General features: G+C 33.6%; 1 protein-coding gene across 1 annotated transcript in view; it reads left to right on the top strand.

Annotated features, from left to right (window-relative positions):
* Positions 1-23,697, top strand: part of LOC132552112 (dmX-like protein 2) — a 94,613-nt gene that overhangs the window by 2,723 nt on the left and 68,193 nt on the right. The window contains exons 2-9 of the mRNA XM_060216255.1: positions 7,286-7,411; positions 8,288-8,359; positions 14,561-14,639; positions 15,091-15,298; positions 16,870-16,936; positions 17,207-17,246; positions 17,501-17,636; positions 18,053-18,238. Coding sequence (XP_060072238.1) covers positions 7,286-7,411; positions 8,288-8,359; positions 14,561-14,639; positions 15,091-15,298; positions 16,870-16,936; positions 17,207-17,246; positions 17,501-17,636; positions 18,053-18,238 — 914 coding nt within the window. The remainder of the gene's footprint in view (positions 1-7,285; positions 7,412-8,287; positions 8,360-14,560; positions 14,640-15,090; positions 15,299-16,869; positions 16,937-17,206; positions 17,247-17,500; positions 17,637-18,052; positions 18,239-23,697) is intronic.

The raw sequence follows: 23,697 nt of genomic DNA, 5'->3' as shown, positions 1-23,697 counted from the left end.
TATTGGTTACTTGAGGATATGTTGTAATGATGGTATGCTTCCTGCTTCCTGCAGTAAGTCCTACAGAGTAATTTTAAGTTGATTGAAACACATGATATGTGCGCTGATACAAAACAGGTAGGGTTTATTTTTCCTGAATTGTGATAAATAGCTATATAGGTTAACCTTATTCCAGGCCTCAACTTGAATCAATACAATGATGTATTACAGAGACAATATTGTCTTTTTATACCCCTCACTTAGTAAGTAAGGAGTGGGATGTATTATTTAGTAATCACTTAGTCTGTGTATCCAAGCATAAGTCTCCATGATTATCTGTGCATCCATAACACAAAGCTTGATATCTCATGAACCCCTCCACAGATTCAGTACATATAGTCACACAATAGCATAGTATTACAACATAAGGTTGTTTACAGTAATACAAAACACTCTACCCTAGCTTAGGTATGAACTAGTGACTCTTTTGCCTATAGGAAAACACACTACATGAATGAAAAGAAATTCTCACTAGCCAAGACTAGAAAGAAAACGGGTACTTTCAACGTTTATACAACTCATTCCTTCTCAAAGTCTGTGACTCCGAAGATGGTTGTTCAAGCATTAACAACCCAGGTTGAATATCTCCAAGAAAGCATTTCATCTCCTTTAGCTTCTACCCTTGAAGTGGTTAATGGCACCAAATTTGTAATAGCATTAGGAAAGAGTAATGAAAAATATCCTACCCCCATCAGGGTTTGAACAAGAGACTTTAGAATATCTAGCTAGACACTGTACTGCTTGATAAAGGGAAATTCCCACCAGCTGAGGCTAGTAAGGAAACCTGTACTCTCAACTTCAACAGTTTTACACCTGATTGGATTTTGGTAACAGTTTAAGAGTCAAGAGTCACAAAATTATATTTGTTCACTTTTTTTTATTAAAAAGCATGTGCACAAAATATCACATGTATATCATCATGTTATATGGCACAGGCCAATTATGATTACTAGCATGTTAAATACCTCACGAATCTCTCTGAATCATATATGTTTGTCAAATTTAGATTTTATTGTACCAAAATTAAATGTTTTGATATTTCATATTATTATGAAATTTTAGTTTATGGATGCAAAAAATAAATGCTCAGTGCATGCATTGGTTGTTATATAAAGAACACAATTTTCAGTGTCGAGGAGCATGTTCCTTATATGTTGTAGAGGTTAACCATCTTACATGTTGTACCTAGGTAATTGTAATTATTTGTCCACAGCAAGGGTCAGGGAACTTGATGTGATCACTGGTCATATTTAAATAATCTGCAGTGTACCATGCAGTATTATGTACTGTGTATTCATATATGTTTTGAGTTGGGCGAAGAGGATTTTCTAAATCCTGGCCCGGAAGTAAACTTAACTTAAATCTAGGGCCAACAATTCCTTGATTACAGAGTTATTACCCTTTTTTGGATTTTTTGTCTGGAGCATAAATTAGCTTGTGTTTAAACAAGGCTAATGGAACTTGGTATATATATGATATTGATCATACTTGATTAATATAATGAAGCTTGGTGTATACATTGGTCATACTATGGTCATATAAAGAAGATATCCCAAATTCAGGGTCCATAACCCTGTAATCACTGTATTGTCCATTGCTAAAATATCATGTTTTGAGCATGGCTTTGCTCACATTTTAACTAGCATAATGAAACTTGGGTGTATACATTGGTCATAGTAAGACAACATGTACTCATGTACCAAAGTGAGGACCAGAAACTCCTTAACTGCAGAGTTAATTCCCTTTATGACAATTTTATTTCAAATAAAGTTGTTCTCGAGGAGCATTCATCAGTATCACTGACATTCTTGTATTGCATAGAGTTTTATTTCAGTGTTTTTAATTGATTTAAATAAGATACTATTTGATTGTTGACTGTAAATAAATAGAATCATTAAGTTAACTGAAATCTTTAGCACTGAAATTCCTTGATCCAAATTAACAATTTACCAACTCTGATGTTTATCAGGGCCTTTAGCCCTTTGATCCAGTTGGTATATAGATCTCAAATCTTAACCAACAGTGCTTCATTAAATTCATTTTTTATAAGTAGATAGAAATACATTATTTGCTCCTTATAACAGTACGATAGTCTGACATTGTTGAAATGGTTGATACATTCTCTATTTACTTATAACAGTACGATAGTCTGACATTGTTGAAATGGTTGATACATTCTCTATTTACAGTCCTAGCACTTTTCATCAGATTTGAAATGTGGAATGTTTCTGTTGAAATGATTGTAAGATTTGGTTTATGCAACGATTTGTCTTTGTTGCTGATCAGATTTTAAATTAATGGTCTGTTGTTGACTGTGACAGAGCAAGAATATTGATGGAATATCTGTGTTAATGCCACCCACGCACATCCCACACATCACTGTGTGTGCCTTCCAGTTGCAATCAAACTATGAGGCTGAAACACAGATATTTTTATTGATGCTCTGAGGAGAAAAAAGCAGACAGACGATTCTTGAGATTCTCTTTTGTTTTGCCTAAACCATTTATTTTCTAGCTGGAAATTTATACAATAGATTGAACCTTAAGTGGTATACTGTAAGAACAGTGTAAAATCACGGCATCATGTATGTATACATACTTCACATCTCCAAATAATTCTAGTGCTGGCAGAGCTATACATGTTTGACAATATGCTCTGGTGGCAGATGCATGCAAATATTGCAGAGAGATTGAAAAGCTTATACAAGTTTCATAGCATACAAGTTTGTGCAATTAATTCATATAAGTTTGATAATAAGATTTTGTTATTCACATACATGCAAGTTTGTGTAATTATATGTTTGTTTGTCTTGAGACTTCATAGCCTTGAGATTAAAAGCCATTTTGTGGACAGAAGGATGGATCAACTTAACACAAAACTATAGTTCCCATCTTGTCTAGATTCTACTTCCTACACTACCTGTAATTTATACTTGGGGTATGGGTTCACCTTAGTGAGACAATGTGTCACCCATCAAATGTAGGTCAGTCTGACCTATATTTTGACCTTTGATCTACATCAAAGGACATACCTTGTCACTGGAACTTCATACTTGGGATATGGATTCAGTTTGGTAGGGCAGACTGGGCCCTACACCTACAGATGTAGGGTGGTGTGTCAGGTAAAAATAATAGTTCACTTAGGCCTACATTTTGATTCCTGACCAACATCAGAGTTTATCAGGGGTGTGTAAGTCACTGAATCTTCATACTTGGGATATGGTTCCACCTTGGTGAAGTGGTGTATTAATGGGGGAATATAATTTGCCAAATCTTCTTTAATTTGTATATTTGTAAATGTTTTTATAAAAGGAGCAGAAAAAAATGACAGTTAAACTGATTTACATTTTGAAAACTAATTTCACATTGATATGAGTGGACCTTTGTCTAAACTTGATTTGGACACTTAACCATCAAATTTTAATGTGAAATAGCTGGGTAAGGTTAGTTGTATTTTCTGCGTTTCCTGAATAAAACATTGCTTTATGTGACACCATTACAAACCAAGGCCTAAGGATCAATATTATTCCTTTGGCCATTCCTATGATGTATCAGAATTCAGTCTAGACAATATTTTCTATGAGAAAAAATGTATTATATTGCTTATGTGGCTTCAGATGATCAGATTTCCTGAAAGACAAGGGAGCCATTGATTTGACTAAGCTAGCTGCACTGTGCCTGAGAATGTACTAAACAGACGAGGCTCTAGGTGCTGATCACTAGAATAATGGTCTATAGTTTTTTTCTTTTTTTCTGTCCTATCTGACAGTTATTTCCACATCTCTGTAAAGATCCACAATTTCACCTGAAAATATGTTTCTTGGTCCAGTCATGCCAGTGTGTTCTATGCTACAGACCATTGTTATGACTTTTTCTGGCTGACAATATGCTGAGATTGCAGTTCGAGAAGAACGAATTTTACATGTTATTGATTATAGCCAGTCTCTCGCACTAATCTCTCAAATAGCTTGCCATCTCTTTTACTAGCAACTGTAGGTACTTTATGTTACATACATAATGTTAATTTCTGGAGACATATCATATGGTCGTACCATACTGTCACCTGGATGTCTTGTTTGGCAATTCATTTCTTTATCATGTTAAACCACCTCCCCCCAGAAAAACAAAGATTTGAAATTATAAGTGTTGTTGTTAACCTTAGTATTTCTTATTTTAAAAACCATTATGATAATCATTGTAAAGTGCTGATATGGTGACATTTGAAAAATGTATCAAACTCCTGAAATGAGATTCTGTATCAAGGACCATACATTCATTTTCTTTGATATGAGATAAATTTCATGAACATCATATTTAATAAAAAATCAAATAAGACTGATGCAAAATCTGAAATGGTGATTACCTGGTATTTCAGTCTGTAATGCCTACATTTACAATGTCACATTGCAAATGAAACCATGACGTTATTATGATCTCTTAATGGAAACAATGGGAACCTTCAGTCATTCACATTCCAGCATTGTCATGATTACAATTGTTGTATTGAGTTATATTACACTGCTAACAGCAAACTTATGGGATTAGTTGATAATTTTTAATGTATTACATGTAAAATGGACTTCATTAAATCTATAAAAGGAATGTTTTATATATGAGGTAAAACACATCAGTGAAATACTAGGATTAATTTTGTTGCATTTAATTTGACTATTACTGTTGATATTTAGATCAGTGTAAGAAATCTGTACCATTATAGACAGGGCGAGAGTAGACATTTTGCAGATCTATTTACAAGGTTCGAAAGACAGATCACAGTGACAGTTATTTGGGAACACAATTAGTTTCACACTGGGATGTCGTGTTGTATCAGCTATATTTGGAGAAAATAGTGACGGAAAATTTCTATGAATGAGGATTTATTTGATTTTTTTTAGGATTAATTCTAAAGTAAAGCCCCCGCCCATCCCCCACGCCCCCAAAGAAAAAAAAATCCAATTCCAATAGACATCTTTGATCATAAGAAAATGCATTTGTTTCCAAAAGTGAATCAGAAAATAAAATGAGATGCTTGAAGTAAAATGGCTAGATTGACTGACATTTTGGCTTATACAAGTTGTCTTTGAATAATAAAATGGCTTTATAATACCCTACTCTGGTTATTATTTGAACTTACCAAAATTTAAGGCTTCACTTCATGTGTATGTATCATTAACAAAGAGATGGATGTGATGGTTAATCTCAAACCAGGGCCAAACAATATTTTCAGCATGGCATGTAGAATTCTATGAAGAATTGGGACAGCATATGTACACCTGCATCCATTTATTGGTTTATAAAATCCAAACACATGAGGTCTTTTCAGATATATATGTTTAATAAATCTCAAGACTTGGTAGAAATTACATTTCATAATTAACTATCACAAACACTAATTGCTAAATGATTCTTCAGTAAAATATCTGCAGTTGTCCATGTGGTCAGGCAAGTGACCATACCTTTTCATGTTTGCTCAGAGAATTAAACCCTAGTGGCCTTGTAAAGTATAGACAGCAGTATTACCACTGCATTCTGACTCAGATTTGATTAAAATTATGAACTAATTTTGAACAAAAGAAAGATTGTTACAGAAATCCTTAAAAAATACAAGGAGATTAAGACAAGGTGTTCAAGGAGAATTAGTGACTTCAGATTCATTGACAACACTCATTGTAAATCTTGATCAATCAAATTAAGAAATGTCGGGCTAGGAATTCATTGCAAGGCTAGTTGTCTGCTAAAATCCACTAACCCAAAAATGATATTCTGCTAGTCCCAAATATTTCCACAATTACATGAAATATTGCAGTCATATAACATGTTGATATTTTAATCAGTTAATAGATTAATTGGCTAACCTCTGAAGGAAAGAAAGGCAAATTGTGTCTTTATCTTCAGAAATAAGAAAAAAAATTACTCTTCCACTGAAAATCAAAGAAAGATTATAGGATATTATGTTTGAAATCTGGCTCCAGCGGTTAAAATGCCCGTAAACAACCATGGCTGCCTCTGCTTTAGCAAGTCTCTTGCTGACTTTTGGATTGATGAACTTCAGCTCTTCACCAAGATTCTTATATCAAATAAAAATTGTTGATTAAATGACAGATGACTGCTATTTTGATGGTTAGTATTGCCTCCTAAGTTTTTTGTTTGGTATATATAACTCCTACAAGCAGACAGGACATTGTAGTAAGGGTATCAGTAAAATCTCTGGTGAAATTACTCTTGTTCATGATTAAGGAAAGCAATTCTATTCTATATGCTTTTCAGATATTAGAAATGATCATAAATTCTTCAGGATGTTTTTGGGAAAACAAATGTGTACAGAAAGTCACTAGCCCCTTGCTAGTTGACCTGTCCACTAGCTCGATCTGAAGATTTGGTAGCTCAGGGTGTTGGGCTGGTGTATTCCCAAATGAAAACAAGGTTAAAAATAACATAATCACTAGACTTAATCAAACATGTTTAACTTCCTATTGTACATGAAATGAGATCAATAGGGAGACCATATGATTTTCAATCATTTTCATTATAACCTTCATCTTTTAAAACCCTGTGTCTGTTATCTAGGTTAACATCTTATATATTGTGAGAACCTGTTTGGGTTGAATATGTCTTCTACCTAAATCAAGCTTCCTTTTGCATCACAATAAACATGATTGACTGTTTTATCACTGTCTAACACATTTAATTGTGTGGTTGCCTAAGAGGTCATAGTATGTGAATTTTGTTTACATAAATACATTCTTTCAGTTACTATTTTATGTGCAGTTATATTTGTTATTATCACAAGATGTAATGATAGGAAAAAAGCTGTTGCTGCTTTGATTGTAAGTATGCTCTACAATAACAGATCTGAAAAGATAGAAAACATGTTTGTATTTCCACTGTAAAAGGTGTGCTGCCTTTGTTTTCCACTGTAAAAGGTATGCTGCCTTTGTTTTCCACTGTAAAAGGTATGCTGCCTTTGTTTTCCACTGTAAAAGGTATGCTGCCTTTGTTTTCCACTGTAAAAGGTATGCTGCCTTTGTTTTCCACTGTAAAAGGTATGCTGCCTTTGTTTTCCACTGTAAAAGGTATGCTGCCTTTGTTTTCCACTGTAAAAGGTATGCTGCCTTTGTTTTCCACTGTAAAAGGTATGCTGCCTTTGTTTTCCACTGTAAAAGGTATGCTGCCTTTGTTTTCCACTGTAAAAGGTATGACCCTTTGTATTTCCAGGAGTAAAATACATGATCCCTTTGTATTTGTAGGCATATGCTGCAGGATGTGACATTGTGATTTTAGCCAGTGATTTCCAAAGAGTTCAGATCATCCCAGGTGTCACTCATGGAAATGTTAAGGTCAACTGTATCGATTGTTCTACAGACACAGGCAAGGTAAAGTATTTTGAGAGGGGAGATTATCAATGATGAGAATGGGTTCTAGTTTTATAATTGATAATTGACTGCACAATAATCTATCAATGTAAGTTTCATACATTACCTGTAAAATAGTTCAAGTTGTTTGTTTCTTGCATTACAAATATTGTACATATTGAAATAATGTTATTGGTTTATGAGAAGCTCTGAATCTTTTTTAATTCTGTATTTGTTAATTATCCAGACTGATTGATACCACTTAATGAGCAGCTCTATGTAAACACTGTATTTTGGTAAGGGAGAAAATCACAGTTATGAAATATAATTTGGATAGGGAGATAATATCTCAGTTATATACTCTACTTTTGGAAGGTAAAAAATCTCTCAAGTATGCACTATACTTTGGTAAGGGAGATAATCTCAAGTATGCACTATACTTTGGTAAGGGAGATAATCTCAAGTATGCACTCTACTTTGGTAAGGGAGATAATCTCAAGTAAGCACTATACTTTGGTAAGGGAGATAATCTCAAGTATACACTCTACTTTGGTAAGGGAGAAAACCTCAAGTATCAACTCTACTTTGGTAAGGGTGATAATCTCAGTTATATAATTTATTTTGTATGAGAGATAATGTCTGCTATACACTACTTTTGTAAAGGTGATAGTCTAAGCAATACACTTTTTTAATAAGGGAGACAATCTGCTTTGTTAAGGGAGATTAACTTAGTTATGCACTCTGCATACTCTTAAGGTGTTGTCATTTATCTATACTCATTGTCATCTTTTGTTGATGTATTTTCTTTTGTTTTTAAGTGTGAAGATAACATAACCCATGTGTATGGAGATTAATTGTCTCAAAAAATACATTACATGTCATTAAACTTTGTTGTAGATTGCAGCCTCCTACCAAAACAAAGTGTATGTGTTTGAGCCAACGCCTCTCCTCCACCATGAGAGCACCCATGTGAGTGTTTACAGAAACTTGTTCTATCAGTGTTTTTGTTGATGTGTTATCCTATTATAATGCATGGTGTTGGAGAATCCTACCAAAAAAGAAATTCACTTAAAACATTTTTTAGTAAATATTTCCTTTTTGTTTACTTATTTTCGTAGTTGTGTTTGGTGTTGTTGATTATATGTGGTGTTTCATCTATATAGAGCTGTTATATCAATAATGAATACATTTCTGTTGTATACCCATGTCTTGTTTCGCCCTTATTCTATAAAAGTTGTTTTGCTTATTTAATCGTTATGCTATATTGCTATATATAGCTGTATGACTGATTGGACAAAAGACATTTTGATATACAGATGTACTTAGACTATAATGATTTTCTTGACCTGTTCAGTTTTGTAAATCTTATTGATTTTTATAAAGCCATAATTATTCTATTGTTTTTTTTTCCATTAGCTCTTTAGATGATGTATATATGTTAAAAGATGAATGTATTATGAGAGAGACCTTACATGTAATAATGAAACTTAACATGGCTGATTTTCACTTGTGAACTCATTTTGGTCCTTTAGAATATTTGGGAAAATTGAGCTTATTTTGTTGTTAAACTTAGGAAAGACAACATTTTCTTACATTTCAGTTCTCTTTTGGTTTGCTAGTTAAATGTTTGCATTTGTTTTGTAATGTAGATGACTGATTTTGATGTTGATCATCAGGTTTGTAGATGAAATATCCTGGCCTTCATTATACACTCTAGCACCAGTATATGACCTCTGCCTTCACTGACATCTTCTTCATCACCTTTTGTAATACTGATCTGACAAACGTTTGTTATGATACAATTTAGTTGTAATTTTAGATACACTGACTTTCTACATCGTTTGTACCATATCTGACCCATTAACGCCCTTGATCGTTAAATCACCCTTCCCTTATTTATAGGCTCCTAACACATCATTCTGGTTCTTGGTACTCATTATTATGCACTATCAAGAAGATTTTTGGGCAACAGAAGAATACTAATTTATCACTAGTAATTACAATTTCACAACCATGATTTTCTGCTAGCCTAAGTTAAAAAATGTATGATTTTGATCTCGTCAAAAATAGTCCTGTTAAGTCCCCCTCCAATTTAAACTTAATGGGTTAGATATGGTATGTATACTAAATATACAAGACATCATTGTTCTATTCAATTTATTAAAGAAGTTGTATACATGAAAGTTTATTTCTGTAATGAACGAAAGATGTCTTTATTTCTATAATGAATAATAGATGTAGTGACTATAATAGCTTGATTGTTTACTATCGCTTTTATATTCTGCCACAAAAAAAAAGTTTCCTACAGACAGTGTCAGAGATGTCAGGTTAGGCAGATTAAACACCAACCGAATTCACTTTATTTATTGTTATATCGTAAAACGCTAGTTATCTCATCCTGTGTTACTTTAGAAATACAACCCTTTATGTATATTTCTGGGCATTCAGTTTATAAATGTCAAAAAAGATACATTTGGTGTAAAATCTAACAAAAAGAGAATAACTAAATGTGTATATTTACATAAATGGTTCAGGGCTCTCACACCCCATTTACGGACTGGGGCCCGGGGCCCTTAGAATCAGGAAAAATAATGGTGTTTTCCTTAGAATTGGGAAAACCTGGGGTCTAAATTGGGAAAAAAAGATACTAAATCTAGCAGATCGAGAGTGTACGGTAGTATCTCTGCACACATAAATTACTAAGAAATGTTTTACATTATAATTCGCTGAAGTGATGCTAGTCTTTACTTACCACTTGATATCTAGTCTACCTAAACCATTTCTTTATCTGTTCTTAGGATTTTGTTTCAAATTTTCATGTAGTGAATAATAAAAAAGGATAATATCAGCCTTTTAAAACTTGCTTATCTATCAATCTTATTTGTTGTAGTTTTCATGATTTTTACACCTAATTTGTTTTGTTGAAATTTGGAATATTTCATATTTCTAAACCTACATCCAAACTGAAGTAAAAGCATTGCAGTGAACAAACCAAATCAGCAATATTACTCTACTAGTTTTCCTTCATGGCGTTAGATTTAGATTTTGAAGATAACACTATGTCCACATGCCTTCTTTCTCATTCATAATATGGAAAGTTCATATGTTCTTTCTCATAGATGTGACAACCTATCTTTGTTGTTGGTGTGTTAGCATTTTCAGAGAGATCTAGCTCTGATATCAAAGTGACAAATATATTTAATCTGACAAGCAAGCAATGATTTAATGAACAAGCAGTCATTTAAATGATAATATGACTTCAAAATATATAATATATCTTATAAAGAATTCAATGATTAACAGATCTTTAAATCAAACAATGTTTGGAAAGTTATCTATTAATCACATCCGTTTACCATTTTACAAATCAGCAGCCATTTTGTTGATATTTGTTCACGTAGGATTCAGACAGCAGTTCAGACGATGATTCTACATCCTGTTGCTCAGCTTGGGAATATTTTGGAGATTCTAATCAGGTTTGGTCCAGTATCCTATGGAGTCATATTTTAAGGACATATTGGTTTATGTATTAACAATAATGGTGTTTGCATGGTTGCTGGGTCCTAACAAGGTTATATAAAGGATGACATGTTGTCATTAGTATGGTGCAGAAGCATGAGTTTGTAAAAGGTAGCTGTGATTAGCATGCAGTGTAACAGATGTATAATGTGTGTTTACTACTGATATCTCTAGGCATAGGATACAGGTTGGAATCATCAATGATTCATCAAAGTGGCTTGTTTCTCCACTAAAGAGAGCTTCATCCTTGGTACAGAAAATACATTTTTGCTTAGATACCTCAAAATTGTTTTTTCTATACAGAATTAATCATAGGCAAATCAGAAAATGAAATGTTATTTAAATATATTTATTTTACTTAATCATATTTAAGTCAATCTCTTTTCACAGTTGTGCTAGTAATCTTGAGTAGTCACCTATTTCTGCTGACCCAGTTGATCCTATCTTCTTGAGCCTGTGTTAAAAAATTCATTCTTGACAATTTTTTAGAAAGGACTAAAAAAGTCAGAAATCTTTCTCCATATAGTAGTAGGAGTTAGCAGAAACACTTGTATTCTTGGCCTTACATTTGTAACATAGCTGATGAATCTTATTACAGTAATACAAAAGCAATACTTTTTAGGTGAATTCTGTATTTTACAGCATGAAAAACCATGGTATCATACCGCAGAAGTCACAACTCCTTATAGTAGGAGTTAGGTCCTCAATATACCAAATTGTAGTATATAGACTACACAACAGTTTGCAGTGATTTGGTCTATGTAGACAGCTACATTTCCCTGTGGTAAATTAAATGGCCACATGTCACTAACTGATATAGACCTGAGTTTGCTGCCTTCACAAACAGTGAAAATAACTTTAAAAGCTATTAAATAATGACAAAACAAATTTACTATCAAACTTGTAACACATCAAATCCTTATCAGTGCCATAACATCTGTGGTTACCATGTTAGTAAATATTGTTTTTCTAAATTTGATGTCTTTTTGATTGTCCACATCTGGAATTTGTTGCAAACAAAATGTCCTTGTGACCTTCTTTATAGAATTTCCATAGTTATAAAGTTTTGAAAACAAAGTAAATCCACAACAGGGAATTGTAAACATTCCTGAAGAAATATGAGATCTTTGCAATCTGATTGAGAGCTGCATATCTTCTTACGAAGTTGACAATGTGCAATAAACAGCTTTTATTCCAGATGAATGAAAACAGTTACATACTGTTATTAACTTTGACTTTGCAACACTCTTCTATAGAAAAAAAAACCAAGTTAATTGGTTTAGATATTACATATAAACACTAATATCAACAATGAATTCCTACCAGATTTTAGTAAGCAATTTCTATGGTCCTGGTTTCTTTTAACTTTGACGATGAAATGTTTGTTTCTTGGGTCTGATCATGGAAACAAATGGTCATCATGCAGCCATCTTGGATTATGACAGATTGGGATTGTTTAGCTATCATTGTTTGTCTAAAACATTTAGAATGGATCATTCTCAGTAAGTAGGCATCCTTAGATGAACTATGCCTGCAAGTGAACTCAAACCCAACCATTCAGAAAAGAGGAAAAGATCCAAGATACATAGAACCAGTAAAAGTTCTATAATGAATCAAGATCTGTCTTAGATCTCTTGTTGAGGGCTGATTTTGATATTAAAAAAGAATAGTAACTTTGGACTAATCAGAAACCAATAACTTTGGCTTTCAGACTGTTTCATGCACATGACCTTGTATCTTGGTCATGTATTACATTCAGTAACTACTTTGTCAGCTTCGTTAGCATTTGACTCTAAGAAGGCTTATGTGCTGACACATTTGATACCTCAATCGTAAGGGGAGCAATAGTTGATTTTTTTTATTCCAGGTGGAAATATAACTATATATGTTTATGTCTGTTTGTTATTGTACAGTGCTAGTCTAGCTACTGAGAATGTATTAGACCTGACTATGTATATACAGACATATAATAGTTTCTAGAAAGTTATAATAAAATTTAATGAAAGGTAAGCTGTGAAAATTTGGTAGGATAATCATGATTTGGTGCCGACTAAAGAAGAGTAGGTGGTCAGCATGTGACTTAATCAGTACAGGTTTCTCAACCCTAGTTTTGGAAAAAAAAAACTATTATATCCCCAATGTTACAAAGTACTGGGCTTTAAATGTGCGTGCATGTTCTAAAGGGATGCGGAGGCTGCAGTTTCCATGGGTACCTCTGATTTAAGTGTTATATAAGTGATGCTTTGTTGCATTATTGATGTGGCAAAAGCTTTTCTGTCAGTCAATCAGCTGATCATATGATCCTGAAAATCTTACATTGATCCCTGAAATAGATACATTTAAAATGTAATATACGCCATCAAATGTAATCATGTAGGATATATATGTATATATATGATGAAAATTGTAAGCATACACATATCCCTGGTAGAGCACTGCAGGATACAGCCTGCTGGTGATAGATGCTGTGTATCAATATGTTATATACCACATATACTTCTTTAATGTTACTATATCTATGTACATACCTTTTAATACTGTCTTTAACTTACAATAAGCCTTATCTGGTACAAACAATACTAATATGTAGAGAATACATGGTCAGTGTCTTAAAATATAAGCTGTATTTTGGCGAGCTTCTTATGTCTTTCTGTCCCGAGCTGAAATACAGCTTATATTTTAAGACACTGACCATGTGTTCTATTTTTCCTGCAACATTGATTGATAATCAGACTATTGAAACAGTTTTTTTTTTCAATCTGTGTTTACCTGACATTGATGTAATGCTGGATTTTGCATGAATACAGATGCCATGATATAAACCGTGGTGTCATGAATTTTCATAAATTAACTTGTTCATTACAACATGTAAAATCGCTTATTTCAACAACTATTTACATTTCTAAATTAAGTTAAAATACAGCTGTTTGTTTTCCGTCACTGCTAAATACAGCAAAAATATATGTGGCAGGTGTATTCAGACAATGGCGGTGCCAATTGCAGGATAAATACAACATCATGTTACATCTTTGTGGTTTGTCAGCAATAGACCCGTTCCTGGAAATAAAACCAAAACTTTGAAGCCAACTTTCATTTATATCTGTTTCAGATGAAATATCAGCAAATGCTGTATCATTGTCATGTAATTAGCCCATCTTATTCATATCTGTTTCAGATGAAATATCAGCAAATGCTGTATCATTGTCATGTAATTAGCCCATCTTATTCATATCTGTCTCAGAAGAAATGCCAGGAAATGCTATATCATTGTTCTATAATAAGGCCAACTCCTACTTGAGAGTAATGATGTGATCCCCTAGGCTTATTGCAGGATGAAAAGGGCAACCTGCAATCGTAAAATACTGTCATATGTATTTATACAACTTTGTTCCCTGTAAATAAAGCACGCCTCTGATAAATCTGATGTTTTATTTAGAATTTTAATCCTAATTACTTTTTTAATTTAGCCATGACCTGGAATGATATTCAGCAGTTTCTGGATAAGTTGAAATTATTACTTTTGATTCAAGTCAACACTGATTTTAGTATGTATATTTAGGAGATCATTCTGTTGTGTTTTGATATTTGCAGGCCATCCCTTAGACGATGATCTAGAGATATTTATGTTGTAAAATTTACCTTTGTTCACAGAAGCTGGACTATCAATGGTACCAGACATCCATGTTTGAGACAAACTGCTTTATCAATTGTATCACATGGAACATGGAAGGTAAGTTGATAAGTTGATAATATGTTCATAAATATGAGTAGGCTAAGTATTTTATGAGATTAAACCTTATCATAACGATAGATTTATCATAACAATAGATTTACCATAGATGGAAATTAAATAGATTACAGAGTGTCTGAAATACAGAGTTGAATTTTTTAACTGATATCAAATTTCTGACACAAACTGTTACATGATATAGGTGTGTATATTTGGATGAGGTGTTGGTTATATTACAATCTACAGAACTTTGATAAATAACAATCTTGATAAAGCAGGTGAAACTAGTCAACTTGTAAAGTATCTTTTCAGTGATCTACTACCCTTCCTTCTCTTACTCGTATGTTTCTGATGGGATATCATGAAAGACCAGCTGAGAGTCAAACTGTGAAGTCTCTGCTATTTCACTATCTGACATTGGTTTTATGGTATCTCAACTTTTTCCTGATAGGCTCAAAGCTGCTGACAGCAGGGGACACCATGCAGATCTGGGTCCATAACCAGGACAGCGGAAATAGTCCTGGGGGACACCATGTCCAGTTTTCCATGGGGGAGGAAGATACCCACACTTCCACTGGCCAGACAAATCCATTAGACAGTGACCACTTAGCACCGGAGGTCCATGAAGAAAGCAGTTGGGATTGTATCTGGAGTCAGAAGTATGTGGTTGTATAGATTAGTAATTTCACTCCAAGATGAAGGTTTGTCAACCCCCCCCCCCCCCTCCCATTGTTGCTTGTTGCTGTGGATTTTTTCACAGATTCTGACAGAATCATGTCTTGTTTTGAGAGTGACAGTGTTAATGAGGACTCTTGGTATTTTGAGTTATTACAGATAGATTTATTATAATGAAAAGCAGTGGGAGTGAATCTTACAAGGATGACAAAGTCAGAAACACAAAGCATAAGGACATGTAATTCAGTCATCAAAAGAATAACTGGTGTTTGAGAAAAAAAAACCCTTTCATATGAGACTCCAACCTTTCATATTATAGATAACAGTGACAACAAATTAACCACGGGGATATTTCAGCCAGTCATGTTTCTGTTACCAGTGATAGGACAACAAATTAACCACGGGGATATTTCAGCCAGTCATGTTTCTGTTACCAGTGATAGGAAATTAACCACGGGGATATTTCAGCCAGTCATGTTTCTGTTACCAGTGATAGGACAACAAATTAACCACGGGGATATTTCAGCCAGTCATGTTTCTGTTACCAGTGATAGGACAACAAATTAACCACGGGGATATTTCAGCCAGTCATGTTTCTGTTACCAGTGATAGGAAATTAACCACGGGGATATTTCAGCCAGTCATGTTTCTGTTACCAGTGATAGGAAATTAACCACGGGGATATTTCAGCCAGTCATGTTTCTGTTACAAGTGATAGGACAACAAATTAACCACGGGGATATTTCAGCCAGTCATGTTTCTGTTACCAGTGATAGGACAACAAATTAACCACGGGGATATTTCAGCCAGTCATGTTTCTGTTACCAGTGATAGGAAATTAACCACGGGGATATCTCAGCCAGTCGTGTTTCTGTTACCAGTGATAGGACAACAAATTAACCACGGGGATATTTCAGCCAGTCGTGTTTCTGTTACCAGTGATAGGAAATTAACCACGGGGATATCTCAGCCAGTCATGTTTCTGTTACCAGTGATAGGACAACAAATTAACCACGGGGATATCTCAGCCAGTCATGTTTCTGTTACCAGTGATAGGAAATTGACCATGGGGATATTTCAGCCAGTCATGTTTCTGTTACCAGTGATAGGAAATTAACCACGGGGATATTTCAGCCAGTCATGTTTCTGTTACCAGTGATAGGACAACAAATTAACCACGGGGATATTTCAGCCAGTCATGTTTCTGTTACCAGTGATAGGACAACAAATTAACCACGGGGATATTTCAGCCAGTCATGTTTCTGTTACCAGTGATAGGAAATTAACCACGGGGATATTTCAGCCAGTCATGTTTCTGTTACCAGTGATAGGAAATTAACCACGGGGATATTTCAGCCAGTCATGTTTCTGTTACCAGTGGTGGTCTAAGCACAAATCAGTATGCAAAGAAATAATAGATATTGACTAATTAGGAGAGATTTACACAGGCACATCTTAAAAAAACTGAAAGTTCACATATCCTATAAAATTGCTGAAACTTGACAAGTGTAAATGAAAGCTTGTTGAAAAGAGACTTTTTCTATGTATTAAACAGACCAGCCACACCAATCTATCACATCAAGTTTTCTCCAGATGGATTGCTGTTTGCTTCTGCAGGAAAGGTAAAAAGTTATAACAATTATAATCTTAATCAATTGGGAATTAAACTCTTACACAATATCTGGTATAATTTCAGATTATTATTTCAGAATTTTGAATTTCTGTTCCTACACTGAATCATGAATTTGATATTGTTCAGCAGGTACACAGTCACTTGTTAATTGAAAGGTAACCTAGTAATCTCAAATTTAAACTACAGTAAATTATATTTCATCACATTCTTATTTTCAGTGTTTATCTCACTTGTAACAAAATGTACTTCTTTATTCTAGGCGGATCGACTTGTAAAGATTTGGCATGAAGATAGAAAATGTAAGGATATTTATATTACTGAATAATTATATTTAAATCTGTATTAAAAAATCCTTGTAGGAATAGATCAAATTTCTTCTAGAAAGGCTGATTTGTAGATTAACTGTTCTGTCAAGGGATTGATATTATGTAAGAAACATTAACTTCATATAAAGTGTGCAAAGTAAAGAAATAAACTGAAAAAATATGTATTTAGGAGTTTGAACTTTGACCAAGAACAGTGTTTTGACCTCTGACCTATCAATATTTTATAGTACAATTGCCTCTGATGCGAGCCGATAGTACAGTTAGTCCAAAGAAGGAAGTGCACCACTATTCCTTTGTGTACATTGCCCATCCCCGTGCTGTCACTGGCTTCTCCTGGAGGAAAACAAGCAAGTACATGCCAAGGTATAGTATCAGCTTTCATGTGGTGGCTGATCTGTGGAAGGGAAATAACTCTAATAATAACACCCTGAATTCTTTTGAAATATGATACAATTGTCACTCTTAAAGCTACTCAACATCTGTGAAATATTGATATATTTGTTACGAAATAACATCAATATTTTGCTTTTGAATACTACAAATATTTTCATATTGCAAATGCAAAAATGACACACTTAGCTTTGAAGGTGTTTGCACAAATTGATCATGAACAGATGCAGCAATTCATTGCAGTAGTAGTTGAGCAGAGGAACCAATGTTTCTTGTTTAATCTGTCTTTTCTTTATGATACAAGCTCAGTTTTGAAAGTCAGGTAACTTTTCCTACTTTGAAAATATCAACACACTGATGTGAACCTGTTTTGATATCTTATTTCCTAGGGGCTCAGTAGCCAACATGCTTGTGACCTCCTGTGCCGATAATGTGTGTCGACTGTGGTGTGAAACCATCCTACCTGATGATGGGCTTGTTGACTTGGAACAGTTTGATCCTGCCACGACTTCTGAAAGAAAATTTCACACTCACCGACATAAAAAACGTTTTATGCAACGTTTGAAAACCATCAGGTATGTAGAATTTAAGTTGAAAAATGCAACAATATTTAATGACAGTTTTCTTATTGTAAAAAAACACTGAAGCTAATGTTTTGATAGGAAACCCCAAAACGGTACACTTTGAATGATGTCAGCACTTTGTTGATTTTAAGCAAAATGAAAAATAACCTAGATTAATATATTAAATTTTCTTATGAATATCAAGAACTAGAATAAAGATTTACCCTCTTACATGTCACCTAAAATTAACTTGGCGGAAGAGTTTGTGTTCAATATCTTTTGATCAAATAATGGCTATTGCTGATATTCATTTTGAGCCTGCAAGATATTGGACCTTCCTGACGAGGTATCTTGTACTAAGAATAGAATTTAATGATTTACAGAATAGATCTGCCCTAGATATGTTCTGATTCCTGCTATCTGTAGTTTTGTTTCTTTTTAATTCTCTTACTAATGTAATGCAAATGTCACATGATTTTTGGTTTTAATGAAAGTGTCTTGTAAACGCTCCAACGTTACTACTTACTCTTACTTGGGATGCCCTAGGTTCTGCTGTATATAACATTGATAACTCTGCATAAATGTGGCCTGTAAAACATTCTCTGAATAATTCTTTATTTTTCTACTAACTCTAATCTTTGAAATAAAAAAAAAGCATGATATGAAAGTGATTGATATTAATTTCTAGAATTCCGCTTGCATTTGGATATTTATATATGAAGGTATAATTTATATTTTGTAATATATGTCAGTGATAACAGTATTATAGAACAAGAAGTCACCACCAACATTAGGCAAGTGTTATGGTTATGGGACTATTATTAATCATTACAGAGATATGTTTACAATATCTATAAGGAGTATGGTTATGGGACTATTATTAACCATTACAGAGATATGTTTACAATATCTATAAGGAGTATGGTTATGGGACTATTATTAATCATTACAGAGATATGTTTACAATATCTATAAGGTGTATGGTTATGGGACTATTATTAATCATTACAGAGATATGTTTACAATATCTATAAGGTGTATGGTTATGGGACTATTATTAATCATTACAGAGATATGTTTATAATATCTATAAGGTGTATGGTTATGGGACTCTATTATTAACCATTACAGAGATATGTTTACAATATCTATAAGGAGTATGGTTATGGGACTATTATTAACCATTACAGAGATATGTTTACAATATCTATAAGGTGTATGGTTATGGGACTCTATCATTAATCATTACAGAGATATGTTTACAATATCTATAAGGTGTATGGTTATGGGACTATTATTAATCATTACAGAGATATGTTTACAATATCTATAAGGAGTATGGTTATGGGACTCTATCATTAATCATTACAGAGATATGTTTACAATATCTATAAGGTGTATGGTTATGGGACTATTATTAACCATTACAGAGATATGTTTACAATATCTATAAGGAGTATGGTTATGGGACTATTATTAACCATTACAGAGATATGTTTACAATATCTATAAGGTGTATGGTATGGGACTATTATTAACCATTACAGAGATATGTTTACAATATCTATAAGGTGTATGGTATGGGACTATTATTAACCATTACAGAGATATGTTTACAATATCTATAAGGTGTATGGTATGGATTAAAAGCTTAATTCAATGATAATTTACTGTTGTTAAACAGGGAAATAAAAATTAAATCTTTCACTATTTATCATTCAGTTTATTTTTGAATAGTGTTTTGTTTTATGGGATTCAATGGCGTAATGAACGAGTGAAAAATGGACAGTTCTAAGGTGTTAAAAAGCTAGAAATATTTGTTTACTCTTTAAAAAAAATGATGAGGTATGTGAGAGTAGACATTTAATGTGTTGATTTTGATATTTTGTTCTCTTTTTCTCTACAAGACTTCACACACACTTCATTGAAAGGTATGCCCTCTCTCTGTATTGATGTCTATTCACTATAACAAGTTGTTTGTCATCTTTTAGTATTCTATGTTGACAATTCAGCATTTTATCTATTAAACGAGTTATTTCTTTGTGTGTAGTAAGTGTGATATCAGTACATAAAGTCATATACCAGCTGTAGGTGTGATATCAGTACATAAAGACATATACCAGCTGTGGGTGTGATATCAGTACATAAAGTCAGATACCAGCTGTAGGTGTGATATCAGTACAGAAAGTCAGATACCAGCTGTAAGTGTGATATCAGTACATAAAGTCAGATACCAGCTGTAAGTATGATATCAGTACAAAAAGTCATATACCAGCTGTAAGTGTGATATCAGTACATAAAGTCATGTACCAGCTGTAGGTGTAATATCAGTACAGAAAGTCAGATACCAGCTGTAAGTGTGATATCAGTACAGAAAGTCAGATACCAGCTGTAGGTGTGATATCAATACAGAAAGTCAGATACCAGCTGTAGGTGTGATATCAATACAGAAAGTCAGATACCAGCTGTAGGTGTGATATCAGTACAGAAAGTCATATACCAGCTGTAGGTGTGATATCAGTACAGAAAGTCAGATACCAGCTGTAAGTGTAATATCAGTACAGAAAGTCAGATACCAGCTGTAGGTGTAATATCAGTACAGAAAGTCATATACCAGCTGTAGGTGTGATATCAGTACAGAAAGTCAGATACCAGCTGTAAGTGTGATATCAGTACAGAAAGTCATATACCAGCTGTAGGTGTGATATCAGTACAGAAAGTCAGATACCAGCTGTAAGTGTGATATCAGTACAGAAAGTCATATACCATCTCTAGGTGTGATATCAGTACAGAAAGTCAGATACCAGCTGTAAGTGTGATATCAGTACAGAAAGTCAGATACCAGCTGTAGGTGTGATATCAGTACATTTTTCCTTTGTTGCGTTCTTTGAGTAAAATCAATTGAGAGAGTTTTCTTCTCTCTGTTACGATCTCACAGCACCTGAATCAGAATATCTTAAGTAACGGAATTAGGATTGATAAATATATTTCTGCTTTGAAGTCCATAAATAATTAGACATTTTGGCTTTGTTTCAGTCTGTTAATAGGGAGACATTTCTGACCTAATATGTATGCTGGTAATTGAGTCTCTGAATGAGACACTTGGGCCCTCTTTTGAGGCTGTTAATAAAGGGATATTTCTGCCCTCTTTTGAGAGTTTGAATAAGGCCAGATTTCTGCACTCTTTTGAGAGTTTGAATAAAGTCAAATTTCTGCACTCTTTTGAGAGTTGGAATAAGGCCAGATTTCTGCACTCTTTTGAGAGTTTGAATAAGGACAGATTTCTGCACTCTTTTGAGAGTTTGAATAAGGCCAGATTTCTGCACTCTTTTGAGAGTTTGAATAAAGTCAAATTTCTGCACTCTTTTGAGAGTTGGAATAAGGCCAGATTTCTGCACTCTTTTGAGAGTTTGAATAAGGACAGATTTCTGCACTCTTTTGAGAGTTTGAATAAGGCCAGATTTCTGCACTCTTTTGAGAGTTTAAATAAGGACCATACCTATGCCCTGTTTTGAAGTTGCTACCCATACATATACGACAGTCAGGATGTCTCTGAAGAGCTTAAGTAATGTTGACTTTTCTCTAAACTGTTTATTTGAAAACTTGATCCACGATAATTTGTTTCTAAAGCAGTGATGCACATGTATTTTATTTTCCTTTAAGAAGATTGTCTTTGAAGTTACCTCCCTTCTTTGATATGATTGTATAAAATTTGACCAAAATATTGCCGCTTAAACCCTCAGTCAATTCCTATAAACCTTGGTGCACTTTATCAGTACTTATGGAAGTCCTCTATTCGCTAACAAGATTTTATTGCAATGATTTTTGTGCCCTGTAATCTTCATTAATTTTTCAATGTTAAGGAGCAAGGGTATTTCAGTTAGTACATGGCTTATATTTCTAGTGTAGTCAGTATCACAAGGTAACACTATTTTGAAGTTGATATCTTGACTTCAAGATTATCTTTGATATTAATAGGGTAAAGAAAAATGTTCTTGGGAAGACAAACTAGACAAAAATTAAGAAAGAAATATTTCTGTATTATCAGTGTATACATTGCATGAAACCTCATTTTACTGACACCTGCAGTTTAAGGCATCTTTGACATGATTCACCTTTTACTTGATGACCTCTGATTTTCTCAGCAATGATGTCAGTACAGACAGGTTTCAGTGTAGGAGTTGTATAGCGCCTAGATATTGAAACTTGTAAATTAATGCGATTACAACTAAAATGTTTTTTCTCTGTTTAGCCTGTTTTGTTTGTAAGTCAGCAGTGTGTTGTTGATGCCAGGCAAATCAATATGTCATTGATACCCTATAAATACTGCTTGACATTTGAGACAATACATATATGAATTTACAAATAAAATATATCTAATTATTGTCTTATATAAGTCAAAGCATTTGTATTGTACAGAACTTGATATGTAGAAATTGTAGTAGGTGATGCTGGTATCATCTACCCAGAATAACTGTTAGCATCAAGATATTGCAACCCTAAAATTGATATTGAGAACAAACAAAATCTTCATGGTGCTATAATCAAAACAATTAAATTTTCTGTCTTGTAAATGTAGAAACAGGCAATAAAAATGCTTTTAGTCAAATCTCTGTGGAAACCATTTTCATATTGCTGCACTGCTACTTGTTTTAATGGCAAAGCATTTCTGTTAGTGGCTAATACTCTCTAGTGTTGGTATGTTTGTTATGTTAAAAAAGTTCTTTATAGTCCACCTATTGATTAGCCAAGGTGCTCAGAGATAAAGCTGGTAGTCTTGATCTGTTGATTGGTTGAGACTTTTTACATTTGATCTGTTGATTGGCTGAGACTATTTATGTTTGATCTGTTGATTGGCTGAGACTATTTATGTTTGATCTGTTGATTGGCTGAGACTATTTATGTTTGATCTGTTGATTGGCTGTGACTACTTACGTTTGATCTGTTGATTGGCTGAGACTATTTATGTTTGATCTGTTGATTGGCTGAGACTATTTATGTTTGATCTGTTGATTGGCTGAGACTATTTATGTTTGATCTGTTGATTGGCTGAGACTATATAAGTTTGATCAGTTGAGATTTTCTTCAATTGTTAAATTGAGATTATCAGGGTTTGTTTTGTTGATTGGCAAAGCTTTTCTGGATTTAAACGGATGTTTGGTTGAGATTATGTAGATTTAGTCTGTTGATAAGCTAACCTTATCTAGATCTAAAGTGATGAATGGATAAGAATTCTTTTAGATTTAATCCTTTGATCGGCTGTGATCATCTAGGTTTGATCAGTTCCTTGACTGGGTTATCAAGATTTGATCAATTGATGTAGTGAGATATCTAGATTTGATCTGTTTATAAGCTAAGCTAATCAAGATTTGAATCTGGATTGGCTGAGGTAATCTAAGTCAGATCTGTTGATTTTCTTGATATGTTGATTGGCTATGCTTATTTAGATTTGATCTGTTGATTGGCTGAAA

Source organism: Ylistrum balloti, unplaced genomic scaffold (genome assembly GCF_031769215.1).
Source record: "Ylistrum balloti isolate Yb309-2 unplaced genomic scaffold, AGI_CSIRO_Ybal_v1 Utg370236, whole genome shotgun sequence".
In the NCBI taxonomy this organism is placed as follows: domain Eukaryota; kingdom Metazoa; phylum Mollusca; class Bivalvia; order Pectinida; family Pectinidae; genus Ylistrum; species Ylistrum balloti.
This window is presented reverse-complemented; position numbering and strand designations above follow the sequence as displayed.